We start from the raw sequence: 15,134 nt of genomic DNA on the forward strand, positions 1-15,134 counted from the left end.
CTATACATCTCAAAACATCTAGGTAGCAACTTAAATTTTTAAAAAATTATGGTTTTCGATCATAATACGGTTTACGGTTTGGTGTGGTCTAAAAATAAAAAATCGAGACCAAACCGTAAACCGTAATTTTTTTTGGAAAAAAACAGACCAAACAGTTTAGACTGTGGACCAGACCAAATACTAAAATTACGGATTGATTTACGGTTTAGATCAAACTTTGTTCAGCCTTAACTGTGTTGTTTTGGAAATCATATTTTTACAGATATATACTAAAAATTTCGTGTATAACACGAGTTTCTATACTAGTCTAAGATAAATTATTAAACATTATTCTATCCTATACATTATTACTATCCTACAATATACTAAAGAAGAGACCATTAGAACATACGCATGTCATAAATAAATATTTTCACTGCTCTTTTTCTTTAATTACACAAATGATTATTTGTAAATAATGTAAGATCTTTTAAAGATTTCATTGATATAATTGATTTTAATGATTTTTAAAATTATACATTATACACACAACTTTCTAAATCATACAATAATTAAGATATGCAATATACTTAATTATTACTGAATAATTAATAGATAACACATTAATTATTTACTTTAATAGTTATAATTATTGACTTATCATTCATATATTATCATAAAATATTATTGAAACAAATGAAAAATTATTGTTAAAATAATATTTTCATTGTTACTTGGACTACATTCAAAAATTATGCATTAAAATTATTTGGATTACACTTTATGTATTTTAACTAAACAATTATTTTTGTTTAATTATGAAAATATATCATTTGGGCATAAGATGAAATACTTATATGTGGATACATACATTGATTATTAGTCAAACTCATTCATTTGGACTAAGGGTGTAAAGTTATTGGGTGAAAACCGAAAAACAAAACATATTTTAAACTTTACAAATTCTTGTTTAGGACAGGACGAGTTCAACAAGAGAGCCTAGTTATATATAACTAGTTTTAATATATTTTTGACTCGTTTTAAGTTATATGCGATTGGTTTTATAAGTAATGTAAGTTTATACTATATATTTTATTTCATGATTTATGTGTATATTATTAAGGTGATCATTATTAAAGTATAAGTGATCGTTATTACTATATTATTTTTCCACTAATAGATTATTATTCTCATTTAATTAAAGAAGTATGGAAGAGGTTAATAGTTTGCACTATGCGGTCAATTTTAAGCGTTATGTGATTGGTTTTAAGCTATTTATGATTGTTTTCAAGGTGTATGTAATTAATTTATGATGTATGTGATCCGTTTTAAGCTATATATGACTCGTTTTATGATGTATGTGATCAATTTTTATCTGTTAGCCGTATGTATTCAATTTTAAGCTACATGTGACATATATTTAGCTACATATGAGCGCTTTCAAGCAATATGTTGTTATCGTGAGTTATCTCATATGCGGCGTGCTAATATTAATGTGGCTGCGTATGAGACGAGGTCAAACTTTGGTTTGATGTGTTTTTGTTTCTTGGTAAAAAATTAACATTGTTTTTGAGTTTGTATTTGGTTTCAATAAGAAAACCAAAAAACCAAACTGAATTCAATTAAAATGAATTTTATAGTGCTTATGGATTAAGAATAGAGATGGCTCAAAACAAATCCACAACATGATATAAATCTATCTTTGTAATAGAATCTAATTCGATTCAACTTTCAAAATGAATGAACAAATATAAATAAAAAACTACACGGACTAAAACCCGATAAAACCGATTTGAAACTGCTGATTTTAAATCAACTCGATAACCCGATTGAACATCTCTAGTTAAAAACATGTGTCAAAAGAAAAGAAAAATATTTAAGCTTTATATTATATAAATAAATAGTTCATGGAAACTTCTAATATTTTATTTTAAAGGTAATAATAGTTTAATTTGGATATTTTTAATTTGGAAATATTTGGTGTATTGGACATTTGATAATTTATTTGAGATTTAATTTTATTTAATTTGCTTTGATTTAGTAAAATTTTTGTTTAAATTTGAATTGAAAAATGAAAAGTTAAAATATAATTTATAGTTGCAAAATGAAATATAATGTGTCAATGAAACCATCTCTCACAGCAATTTATGTTTGTTTTTATGTTAAAAACAACCAAACCGAACCGAACCGAACGGGCCCTAATTTAAAGGAAAGACGAGATATTCCGATATTCCAAAAACCATTGGAAAATACATTCCTTAATTCTGAAAACCCTAGAAGTCTTCATTTATATAAATAGCAAAGAGCAACCCCTTTTACGCCCTCCCTTCTTCACAGCATTTTTTCCTCTCTTTGGTTTGCGCTTCAGCGTAAGTATTCAGCAATTTCAATCCAACTTCCAAGAGAGAGAAAAAGTCTGTAACCATGCTCGTTTACCAGGATCTTCTTAGCGGTAACCTTCCTCCTCTCACTCCTAAGATCTCAATTTCTGTTAGTTTGTCTTTGTTTGATTATGTGATGAAGTTTGTGATTTCGATTGTTTATCGTTGAAGATAAGATCTTTGAGATTTGATTCGTTTTACAGGTTGAGTTTTAGGGTAGGGTTTTGAAAATTTTATTTGTTAGTTAATATGATTATGCATCTGCTTGATTAATTTTGTTGAGCAGATCTGATAGGGGCTGATTGCTCTTTTCTGATTTTTTTTTTTATGGCTAAAGTCAGAATTTTTATGCTTGTTTAGTTCGATAATATTCGAATTAAAATTTTTGTATAGATGATAACGGAGAACTAAGTGCTGCTAATTGTTTTGTGAGGTGTTTATTTAATACCGTAATTTCATATTGGGATGGTACTGGGTACCTCAATTTAATATTGGATCACACTCCTCTTAGAATTTCAGGTTTGCTTTATTCTGTTCCCTTACCTGCTGTTCGTGTTACTCTACTCGCTGCAACAAAATAATTTGATCTATAAAATCTTAGCGTAGTTGTATTAATCTCGGTTTTTAGATTACGATGCTTACCAGCTTTGAGTTGTAATAGATGGTGTATGTGTTTTGCTTTGTTTTTGTGATTTGTTGATTCATCTCCAATGCAATAATTGTGTTATTGACAAATCTAGGTGATGAGCTTCTTTCCGACTCATTTCGGTATGAAGAACTCTTTGACGGATGCCTTTGGGAAGTAGAAGGAAAAGTAAGACTTTTATGTACTTAGTGTTGTTGATGTTCATACATAAATAATTGTGTTATTTTGCTGTTTGTTTGGGTTGAAACTTGATATAAAGTTGATGTGGATTAATGTGATATCTTACGTTGTAGTGGGTTCAACAAGGGCCCGTTGATGTCGATATTGGAGCCAACCCATCTGCTGAAGGTGGTGAAGAGGAAGGAGTGGATGACCAGGCTGTCAAGGTCGTTGACATCGTCGACACTTTTAGGCTTCAGGTAACAGTTTGTTAGTTATGTGGTCATTAAGTCCAATTAGTTTATGTTCTGTATTGCTGATTGTTTTTCTTCAAATATTCAGGAGCAACCTCCTTTTGACAAAAAACTATTTCTTGGATGGGTAAAGAAATATATTAAGAATTTGACTCCCAAGCTGGAGCCAGAGGCAGCTGAGGTCTTCAAGAAAAATGTTGAACCAGCAACCAAGTTCCTTTTGTCAAAGCTCAAAGACCTTCAATTGTATGTGTTCTTGTCCATTGATCATTTTATTTGTGACAATTTGACATATTTTTCCATTGATCATGTATCCCATCGTGCAAGAGATAGGATATAATATACCATGCATATTAAATGTAGAATCTTATTTAGTGTTTTTTGAGATTTTTTTTCCTGAGGTTGAGTTTCAGTTATATGCTGTTGTAATATGACATGTATGCCTGTTTGTTCAGTGTCAAATAAGATTGGCTTTTTCTCTTCTAAATTAAGTTTAGAGCGGATTTAATCCCTACTCAATCTCATCATGACTTGTTGCCTGTTTGTTCAGTGTCGAAGTGTCAAAATTTGATTGGCCGTTTTCCTCTTTATTACTTTGAATTGATCTTTTTTAAGGTTGATCTTAGTTATATGTTGAAATATGATTTGTCTGCTTGTTTGTTCAGTGTCAAATTAGATGTGCCGTTTTCTTTTTTACTTTTGGTTTAAGTTTGAACGTATCTGATCCCTACTCAAACTCAACATAGCATAGGCATTAATTTTATCAATCCGGATCTGATAATGAATCTTTATTTGGATCTTTCTGCTGAATTTATGTTAAGAGATACTAGTGTGAAGTTTCTTGGTGGATTTCTGCATTGGATGTGGTTGTTTTTAATTTGCATATTGGTTCTTTTTCTTAGAAGTATCTGTGGTTGGATCTGCCGGGCTATACTATCTATCAAGTTGCATTTGGATTTGCATATTGTAGGTTTTGCAGCTGCCTTTTGTCAAATATGCTAACGTTGAGTTTTTGCTTGTGTAGCTTTGTCGGTGAGAGCATGGCTGATGACGCTTCCATGGTCTTTGCATACTACAAGGACGGTGCTACTAACCCAACTTTCTTGTACTTTGCCCATGGATTGAAGGAAGTCAAGTGCTAAGGTGGAAGATGAAGTGGTGTTTTCCCAATCTTAGCCTTTTAACTAAATTGTTTTGGTTAAAATTTTATCCTTTGCAGTATTTTTGGTAATTTCAGTGTTGGAACTTGAAATATTCCGAGAATGCTTATGTTCTGAGGATGTAAACTTCTCGTGTTTTTTTACTGTTTTTTGTTGAGAGTTTTGGATATATTAAATATTACTTCTGGTCTTGAATTGACTCCCAACTATTGGGCGTCTCTGTTTCATTGCCATATTTATAGTTATCATTATTATACTCTTGAATATGCGTATATTTTTCTCCCTGGAATGCATATGGAGAATTTTACAGCCCCACTTTATTATTATGATATATAATGAGGATGAGTTCGATTGCAGTTTATGTACAAAAGATGTATTGTTATGCTTGTGCAAGAATAAAAATGCAGTAAAATTTACTGAAAGAGTAAGAGATGAAAACTTGTAAAGCGGTGTGTTTGCAAAGTGATACTAAGCTGACTTCTGCTTCGAGGAACAATGGATGAAGAAAATGAAGGTAACAGATGAGATCCTTAACTACAACAAAGCCACGCTTAGCACATAGATGGCCCGAGTGAATCAAACAAATATAGTTTTTGAGATTATACTTGCATTTTATTATTCTTAAGGTGTTATTTGCGATTAAAATACTTTATTCTCAATTCAATTTTGTTTTCAATTAAAGTGTTATCATGATTTGGTCAGGAATGATTGAATTATTTTGTAAATTATTGGGGAGCTGGGAAATGTTCTTAATCTTTGATGTATTATTCCATAAAAGTCATTTTTAGGGTTTCAATCCATATTTTCTGATCGAATTTCCAATCTACATTGTCATTTTTAACATTTCATTTTGCTTCTATGTTTGTGTTAGGAAGAGTTCATTGTGATATTCTTGCATAGAGATTGAATTTTTGGCGATAGTTGTTTTTGCGGTGTCATAAGGCTACTTGGTATCAAGTAAAAGATAAGGGTTAAATTTCATAATTGGTTAAAAATTATAGGACATTGACTACATTTGCAATTAGGAAATTTTTGATTTGATGCTCTTAGTATGTGTAATTGATTCATTGTCGATCGTCGTAAATCCTAGTTCGTTCCTCTAGAGTTATTTTTAAGAAAAAGGTTGATTTGATAACAAATGAGAGGAATCGATTTAGTGAATTAAATTGAATTAAGTGAATGAGTTCAAAAAGAAAAAACAGCTAATAAGAATATGAGACTGTTATTTATTAATACAGCGAACAAAAGATAAGGTTATGACTTCTTTTGAAAAAATTATATCACTAACAGCGACAAGTGATAATTTGTTTAAAATCAATTTACTCGGTTTTATTTGCTCTCAATTCTGTTGAAAAGCAGGTTTTTGAATATTTATAATAGCAATTTTAGAGAAAATGAAACGCCTGTAATGAAAAAATCCGATAATTATTATTAGTATTAAGAATCATGAATCAAATTTTACTTGATAGATCAATACCTCAGGATCAACACTTATATATATCCACTTACCCAAATCTCATAATCCAAAACAGATTTAGATAATTTTAATTCTAACAATGAACTCACCACTGGGATATCTTAAGCTTAATCAATAAAATCTAAAGAAAGGTGGCTCCCATATCAAGAAGAATGAGTTGCAATGCCCTGATTCGCAATTGAATACTATGATGTAGCCGGTAAAGGTAGAAATTCGTGATGATCAAGAATCAAGAAGATAATGAAGGTGAGCAGCTACTGATGCTGATGAAATAGATGCATACTGTTGAACACGATTGTGAACCAAGACGTTGAACAATGATGATCATGATAATGCGTTCGATCGCATGGTTATCGAAGATAATAATGTTAAGGTTAATGCTTCAGCAGGGGAGATGCAGTTGATGGCAGTGATGACGCGGTTAGTAACAACGAACAAGCACTAACTTTAGACTCGGATATAAACACGTTTATTTTGAGAATTAATTTTGCCCCATGCTTAATTATTTTACTTTATTATTAAAATTGTTTTTTTTTTTCATATCCCGGCCCCGAAAAAACCCTTAATTTTGTAAAGAATTAGATATAACTGACATTGAGAATATAGTTCAATCAATACAGAACAAGTAGAAGAAATCAACATACGCAACGCTATCAACGTAAGTACATTGTCCGTCTATTTGCAGAAGTAGAGTTCCAAACTAAGTGTCAATTCCTAAGCATAGTAATTCAAGCTTGCTTTCTTCTTTGCTTGTACTTGAATGATCCCTTCATTGAAGTCCTCATGGTTGACCTGAAAACAATATTTTTTTATATATAAATAGGATCATTACAACACATCTCAAAGAGAAAACGATGAGAAAATCAAGACAAAATTAGAATAAACAATAAAAGAGAGGAGGATAAAATGAAAGGAAACAAACCTCTGTGGCATCCCGTCGAAGGGCTAACATGCCTGCCTCGACACAGACGGCCTTCAACTGAGCACCATTGAAGTCATCTGTTGAGCGAGCCAATTCCTCAAAGTTCACATCAGGATTGACATTCATCTTTCTTGAATGGATCTGCAAGAGAGATTAAAAGAAAACAATAATTGAATGTTTTTGACATTTTCCCAAAAGCTATCGAAGATGCCCTAATATTTTTAGCGATTGTTGGACACAAATACCTGTAAAATCCGGGCCCTAGCCTCCTCTGTAGGATGGGGGAATTCAATCTTACGGTCAAGTCGACCAGAACGCATGAGTGCAGGATCCAGAATATCTGCCCTGTTTGTGGCGGCAATGACCTGCAACAGATAGATTGAAAATTATAATCCAACATCATATTAAGAAAGAGAAAAAAAGGAATTCCTGGTATAGAAGATATATGCAACCTGACTACCCGAGTCTTCTTTTTTCTTTTACTTTGTTCAAAGCATAGGAAGATTTAATGAACTACCCAATTACCTTAATCCTTTCATCACTACTAAAGCCGTCAAGCTGATTCAATAACTCCAACATAGTTCGTTGCACTTCTCTGTCACCACTCACTTCACTGCAGTACAAAAAGTACATAGTTAATTAGCACACCTTAAGGCATGCTTGGATTGAAGGTAAATATTTAAAGGGGAAATAAAGTCAAACTTATAAAATAAAAACAAATAGAAATGCATTTGAAGTAGTTGAGATAGTTGTAAAGAAGGTAAAATGAGCATGAAATAAAAAAAAATGAAGAAAAAAAAGATGATTTCCCCTACTTTGGAGGTAATACTTTCCCTCCCCCTCCCCTAGGGTAAATATTTACCCCAACAATTGAGAGCTCCTTTTATTTTTCATTACTTTGCAACCATTCTTCCACCTCTACAATAATCAAATTTCACTAATTTCTCATTTATCAACTTTGTTTTCTTACTTTGACTTTTTTTACCTCTTAAATATTTACACTCAATCAAAGCATGCTTTTAATTGAATCGATATTGAAGACAGAGAATGTCTTAAACTCAACAAATAGCTTATTCCGGCTTTTGATTGCTTGAATCGATTTCACCAAGTAGACTAACCGAGTGCAATAGATAATGTAATGGTTATACAGATGCTCACCTGTCAAATCGTTTGGTACCAATAGCATCAATTTCATCAATGAATATGATGCAAGGAGCCTTCTCTTTTGCAAGCTCAAATGCATCACGTACAAGCTTTGCACCATCACCAATGAACATCTAAACATAAAAGAGGAAAACAGACAACACCTAGATTATACTACTGCAAAATAATCTGCTAACCTAAAAAATGCTTATGCGTAACCGGTTTAATAAAGATTTTCAACTTTTTGCTACAACAAACAAAGGCAAAAATCACGAAATATGTTTAGCACACAACAAATTTTGAGTACCAAAAAGAGTACGAAAACACAACTAAGATTCTCACAGCTGCCACATAAACTAGAGTACCAGGCAACAGCACCAACAATGCAAGGCCTTGAGGCCAAAAGATAAGAGAGAGAAACAAAATGGTACAGAATGAAATCCATTGTAAATGAAATTTCTAAGCTTTAGACAAGAATCACCTGTAATGGCAAAATAAATATTTTTGTAAGATTCTAGGAGGTGATGCTTTATGCATGTTTTTTGCAACTCAATTGGGTTTTTCTCTCTATGCATTTGAGACTAGGTTGAGCAGGATCCATCACAGATGGTACAGCAGAAGTTAACACATAAGGGAGCTGTTGCGTCAAGGACTCAAAGTTACAGGAAAGAAAAGGCAACAAATGGCCACACAATTGCCGCATTGCTCTATACTGCTGCTAGCCTGCCAGTTGTACACCCTTCCCTACACAAACAACAGCCACCAACTCCTAGAAAAAAAAAACGCATCGACAATACAATAACAAAAGAGAAACTCAATAATGATTTCTTGTCTATCTGAAGGACCATAGCCCAAGTGAAAATGACCAATTCCACAACCGTTTTGGCCTCCAGAAACAACTTTGAAATAGCCTTAAATCTCAACCAGATGGGGTCAGCTGCATCTTTCCTTTCAAAACCAAGTTCTACCCCTCTAATGAGCACTGTTGCACATATCAAGACCAACATAATAAATAACCTATCATCTTATCCTTAATTTTTGCCAATCCCAATTCTCGTATATCCTTTTTTCAAATATTTGTCTCAAAAAATTCAAGGCGGGGAATTGAAAGAGGAAGAAAGCAAAGATCAAAAGAAACTTCGAGGCTCGTTTTATACCAACAACGAACAAGATAGAAGTCGCCAAGTTCAAGAGCCTCAAAAATGGTTTAATCCAAGCATTCAAACACAAAATATAGTATTTAATGGACCTCAAATACAAACAATTGATATCCATTTCAGCTATTCCCAAAGCAGCTTAGAGATAAAAAAGGCAGAGCAGCAGCGCTTGTGGTGGTAGAGATGGACAGGATAAGTGCACCGACAATGTGCCAGGGGCTGCTATTGAACTATGGCATTTGAAAGACGATAGGATCAAAGAGAATTACACACCAACTTTACCCGAAGAGAGGATAAGCAACTGATAAGTGCAATAATTTGCACTTATTGTGCCTATTTTTATACTCCTTTCATGAAGTTTAGAGGCGGTAAGACTATATTTGAATCATTTACTCTAATTTCTGTTGATTTGATTATGTTTGAGTAATTGGGTTAATTTTGGTGATCATTGAGTATATTTGTGCAAGATTTGTGGCTAATACAATTGCAAGGCACTATGAGAAGAAGAAAGTGGTGTTCATGAGTTGAAGAATGGGAAGAGGTCACAAAAGTACAAACTATACTCGGCTTTTGGGAAGTAATGACCCAAAGCTGAGTCGGCAAAAGCTGTTGGCTAGCGTATTTGTGCAATGAAGAAAAGCGGACTCAACTTCATCAAGTGTATAAGCCACGCCAAGTCGGCGTTAGTCTCTGGAAAATCAATGTTTTTGGCAGTGTTCAAAGCCGACTCGGCTTTCAATCCATCAAAGCTTACGCCGAGTCGCCGTTACATTCTGGAAGTTCGGCATTTTTGGCAGACTACAAAGCCGACTCGGCTTTCTGACCCTTGAAGACGTCGCCGAGTCGGCGGTAAGTCCTAGAAAAAGTGGGTTTTGTCGGCGCCTGAAGCAGACTCGGGTTCCTACCACCGAGTCGGCGTTTTGCCCTGATCTGAACGTGACAGCAATTTCCTCCCTCACTTTGATAATTTGATTTATTTTATTTTTATGTTATTATAAAATATGCAATTACTTTTTGTGAATTTGTCCCTAAAAATAGCAATTAGTATAAATAGGGTAGTTTAATTTCAGATTTGACTAATGCTTAATTTATGTTTTTATGCCCTAATTTCTTAGTTTTGACTTCTTAGTTTTAGAAACTCGGTTTTTATGTTTTCCATTGTCACTTCCATTTATTTTCATGCAATTCATGTTTATGTACATTCCAATTCGCAAGTATCTTTATTTTACTCTTCAATTACTTTTTTGATTGTCTTTAATTACTTTATTAACATCATGTTTAGTATTATAATTAGGGTTTTAGTTATTGTTGATTTCATGTTAGTTTCTATGTCTTGTGAGTAGATTTTCTTTCTAGGATTGAGGGATTGACCCTATTTTGATATATGGTATGATTTTATTTGATTAATTGTATGAAATTTGTATCAATGATTGAATCTATGTTTAATGAACCTTAGTTTAAATATCTTTATTAACCTTTCAATAAAACGAAAGTTTGAGATTACGATTAATTTAGAATTGAAGTATATATAAGTTAAATTCATACTAGTTAGCCAAACGGAAGTTTGAGAATTAATATTAGTAAGGTCTTAAAAAGATGTTGATCAATCGAGCGGAAACTTGAGATTAATTTAGATCACTTTTAATCATGTTAATGATTCAGTTTCATATAATTATGAGAATAACTGATTTCCATGCTAGAATTAGGTGATTTCCGATATCCTAGACTTGCTTTATTATTGCTATCTTCATATCGAATATCGAATTATTGTTCTTACTTTATTTATTTGTTTTATTTGCATCATTTTAATTATTTGTCATAGTAGTATTAGATAAACTAAATTCATATTGCTTGTTTGGTATCCCTGAGTTCGACCCGTATAGCTACACGTACAGCATGCGCTTCTGGTTAAAATAAAAATTTCCTACCAGCAACTTCATAAGAAAAATCAATAGCACTCCTCCCTATAACCAAAGTACCAAATAAAGGAGTTCCCTTTCTTGATTCCTATCACTTTAAACTTTCTTGGTTACTCTGCCTTTCACTCTCAGAAACAAACAACACCTAGCTAGAAATTGGGGGAATGGAATTGGGATAAATCTCCAAGAATAGGTAGAATCCCTACATTAGTTCTTTGAAACCAGTGAGCCATTGAAAGCATTCTCCATACTATTCCTTGAACACTCCAAAAATTTGATCCTTCATCCGTTTATAACATAGATAATTGAATACACATCTGACTCCAAAACCCAGAGCCACCATAAGATAATTATTTGTTTAAATCCTAATATCTATGTACTTGTTTTTAATAGTACAGCAACAAAGAAAGCACTGCTTATAATAGACAAGCAAAACAACATAGTTTAGATACTTTGTTCAACAAAATGCCAATGTAGAGCTAAATCAGCTAACATAAGCTTAAAGTTCAAAAAACGTGTCCACTACCAAATCTACAAATGACAATAATCTCGATAGTTATTCCCATTGCTGTACACACATTATCTTGACTTAGTCTCTTAAAGCATGGTACAATAGGTACATAACACAACAATCAAAAAGAACTATTGTAAAAGGTTTGAGTTCCTGATCTTTAAAATCTGGATTCTGGCCACTAGAAACCTTTCTAAAACAGAAATTAGAAACTAACAACACAAATTCTTGTGAAAGACGGTCTCTTTGAGAGACCATCTCTAATTGGGCCAGCCAATTATATATTTTTTAAAATATTGTAAGTAGGCATTAAGAATGATATAAGTAGACATTTTAAATATTGAAAGTAGGCATTAAGGATACGGTAAGTAAGCATTAAGGATAATATAAGTAGGCATTAAGATTACGGTAAGTAGGCATTAATCTTTAATGGATTGGGCTTGAGATACATCTTTCAAAGAGACGATCTCTCAAGAGACTAGCTGAACTAACAATATATCATAATCTTCAAAACAATATGAATTTTGTCGCGGTTGCGGTATGGTCACAAAACAAATTTTGTTGTCAATGCGGATGATTGCAGTGTCACAAAACAAATAGAACTTTAAAACACTTAAAGGTCCCAATCGGCAGAATTTTAACATACAAAAGCAAGATAGACGCTCCAAACAAACCTGGACAAGTTGAGGGCCAGCTAACTTGAGAAAAGTGGCATTTGTTTGAGCAGCACATGCTCGTGCCATGAGAGTTTTTCCTGTTCCAGGAGGACCATACAAAAGCACTCCTTTGGGTGGACGGATTCCTATTGTCTGAAAACGCTCCTTGTGAGTCATTGGCAAAACTATAGCTTCAACAAGCTCCTGGATCTGTAGAAATCAAAACATTATTTCATAAGTACAGAAAATAAAAGGCTTTCGCCGAAGGTAGAGTACAAGTGAAAACATAATTGCCTGTTTCTCAAGGCCTCCAATATCACTGTAATCCTCAGTTGGTTTCTCGTCAACCTCCATTGCCTTTACTCGAGAATCATATTCTGACGGCAACGTATCCAGAATAAGATAACTATCTTTGTTGACTCCTACTAAATCACCAGGCTTCAGCGTATCAGGATCAACCAGTCCAACAACAGGAAGAAATATTGTCTGCATACAAACAGAAAATCATTCCAAAATTTTGTAAAAATAAAATCTGAACATGATAAAATATTGGCATTACACATAACAAGTGTATCCTGCACAAGGGCCATTGAATAACAAATACTCACATCCGCGTTTTCTAAGTCACACAAGAAGAAAACGGATTAAATAAGATAGTACACCTGTCTGGTCGATGTTTTAAGCACAACACACTTCCCTTTTCTTTGGGAGTCAAGATCAACATTGGCACCGTCTTCTTCAGCTTCATCTTCAGGGTTCATTTCCAATATCTGTTTTAAATGAAAGAGCAGGAAGTAAGAAAGAAATTTGCCTAGTTAACCACTATAGTGCACAAAACACACTCCAATCTCTCAATAAATATTATTCACATTCCATGCCATCTAAAAAGGAAAATCTAAAAATAGGAGCCGATTCACCATCATCATCATCATCATTGGTACCAACAAAAAATTTGTACACAAATTAATCCCACAGAAAGTCAGGCGATGACAAAAACTCAAATTGCTTCTTGTTTCTTAATGTAAGGAAAATATGTTAAACTCTTCAATTCAACAAACAGAATCATTCAAGACAAATAATTATTTGGAACTATGATTTAATTCCCGAGCCTAAAACATACAATCATTGCAGAAGTCAGAGACTCGCATAAACTGAAAATCTGCACTTGAACCTAAGTCCAATGTTAGCAATTTAGCATTTGAATCAATGTAACAGATGGACAAGTATCATGGTACTGTTCAAGATGTACACTAGGGATGCTATGATTATTCGAAATGAAACATACACAACATCCAAAATGACTACATATTCTTTTCTTGCATTAAGATTGGATCATGCAACAATTACTACTAACCATTGCATATGATATCCAAAATCCAAAAAACACACCTTATAAAAAGCTAACTTCGATTCATGATTCTATAACACACAATTAGTATTTTCATAATGTACAGCTATACACCATCAAAAAGGTGTTTCTGGCAGGACAAATATCAATAACTCAATAACTCATCCTGCTTCAAAAAATACTCTACTACATGTAACTCGATTCCATACACAATCACATCAAAATCCAAATCTATCAATCACGATTGCTGTTCTCATTTTCACAAAACCTAATTATACTGAAACTACTCACACAAGTAAAAGCGCAACTTTATCAAACAGATAATTGAAAAATAATAGTACCTCAACAATATTACCGACGAGGTAAGGAAGTTGCTTATTAAGCTTGATTTTTTCTTGATTCTCCTTTATCTTCTCTTTAAACGCATCCAACTCTAAACTTGTCCTATGTACATCCTCCTAATCAACAATAAACCCCAAAAATCAAATGGCAAACAATGGAGTATATAATTTTTTGCAAAATTGAAACCCTAAATCGAAATTCAGCCTTTCCGAACAAAGAACACCAATAGAAACGAAGAGCGGAAGAATACCTTAAGAATGCGAATCTCATTGTCGAGAATGCGAGAAGCCCTAACAATATCTTCCGTGGTCAAATGAGCGAGCTGATCTTCCTCCAAGTTAGAATCTTCCACCATCGCCGACGCCATTGAAACAAAGAGAAGATAGACGGAGAGCAGAGATGAGTAGAGACTGTGTTGCGCAAGAAACGAACCGAAGATCGGTAATTTGGTATTCAGGCGAGTAATAACAGTAGACGAAAACAAAGTTTTATACGAAAATTAACAAAAATATAATCTTTTAAAATATTAAATTAGAATGAAAATAAATAATGTTAATTTTATCTAAAATATTATTTATGGGAGCGATAAATAATGTTAATTTTATCTAAAATATTATTTATGGGAGCGATAAATAAAACAATTAAAAATGATAAATATAAACAATTAATAGAACCAAGGGAGTATATTGCAGGCCAAAGTCAACTTTTATATATATATATATATATATATATATATATATATATATATATATATATATATATATATATATATATATATATATATATATATATATATATATATATATATATATATATATATATATATATATATATATATATATATATATATATATATATATATATATATATATATATATATATATATATATATATATATATATATATATATATATATATATATATATATATATATATATAGGATTAAATAAGAAGGATTTTAAAATGAGAAGGGTAAGAAGAATTTTTATTTGATTTTGTTTGGTTACTATATATGCAAAAAAGGATACTATGTTACTCCCTCCGTTCCTTTTTGTTTTTCCACTTTATTAGGAGAGAGAA

At 32.5% G+C, this 15,134-nt stretch overlaps 2 protein-coding genes across 2 annotated transcripts; one reads left to right on the forward strand and one right to left on the reverse strand.

Annotated features, from left to right (window-relative positions):
• The first annotated feature begins 2,230 nt into the window (after positions 1–2,230).
• LOC130828788 (translationally-controlled tumor protein homolog) lies at positions 2,231–4,843 on the forward strand. The gene is made up of 5 exons (XM_057694786.1): positions 2,231–2,431; positions 3,101–3,174; positions 3,300–3,425; positions 3,508–3,665; positions 4,444–4,843. The coding sequence occupies exons 1-5, from the start codon at positions 2,404–2,406 to the stop codon at positions 4,559–4,561; spliced, it is 504 nt and encodes a 167-aa protein (XP_057550769.1). The 5' UTR covers positions 2,231–2,403; the 3' UTR covers positions 4,562–4,843.
• A 1,798-nt stretch (positions 4,844–6,641) lies between these two features.
• On the reverse strand, positions 6,642–14,537 carry LOC130828787 (26S proteasome regulatory subunit 6A homolog). The gene is made up of 10 exons (XM_057694785.1): positions 14,305–14,537; positions 14,054–14,170; positions 13,027–13,134; positions 12,659–12,850; positions 12,383–12,574; positions 8,137–8,255; positions 7,504–7,591; positions 7,224–7,343; positions 6,979–7,119; positions 6,642–6,848 (listed from the first exon to the last, which is right to left on the reverse strand). Exons 1-10 carry the CDS (start codon positions 14,419–14,421, stop codon positions 6,771–6,773), a joined length of 1,272 nt encoding a protein of 423 aa, XP_057550768.1. The 5' UTR covers positions 14,422–14,537; the 3' UTR covers positions 6,642–6,770.
• Positions 14,538–15,134: the final 597 nt, after the last annotated feature.

This window comes from Amaranthus tricolor, chromosome 12 (genome assembly GCF_026212465.1).
Source record: "Amaranthus tricolor cultivar Red isolate AtriRed21 chromosome 12, ASM2621246v1, whole genome shotgun sequence".
NCBI lineage: Eukaryota > Viridiplantae > Streptophyta > Magnoliopsida > Caryophyllales > Amaranthaceae > Amaranthus > Amaranthus tricolor.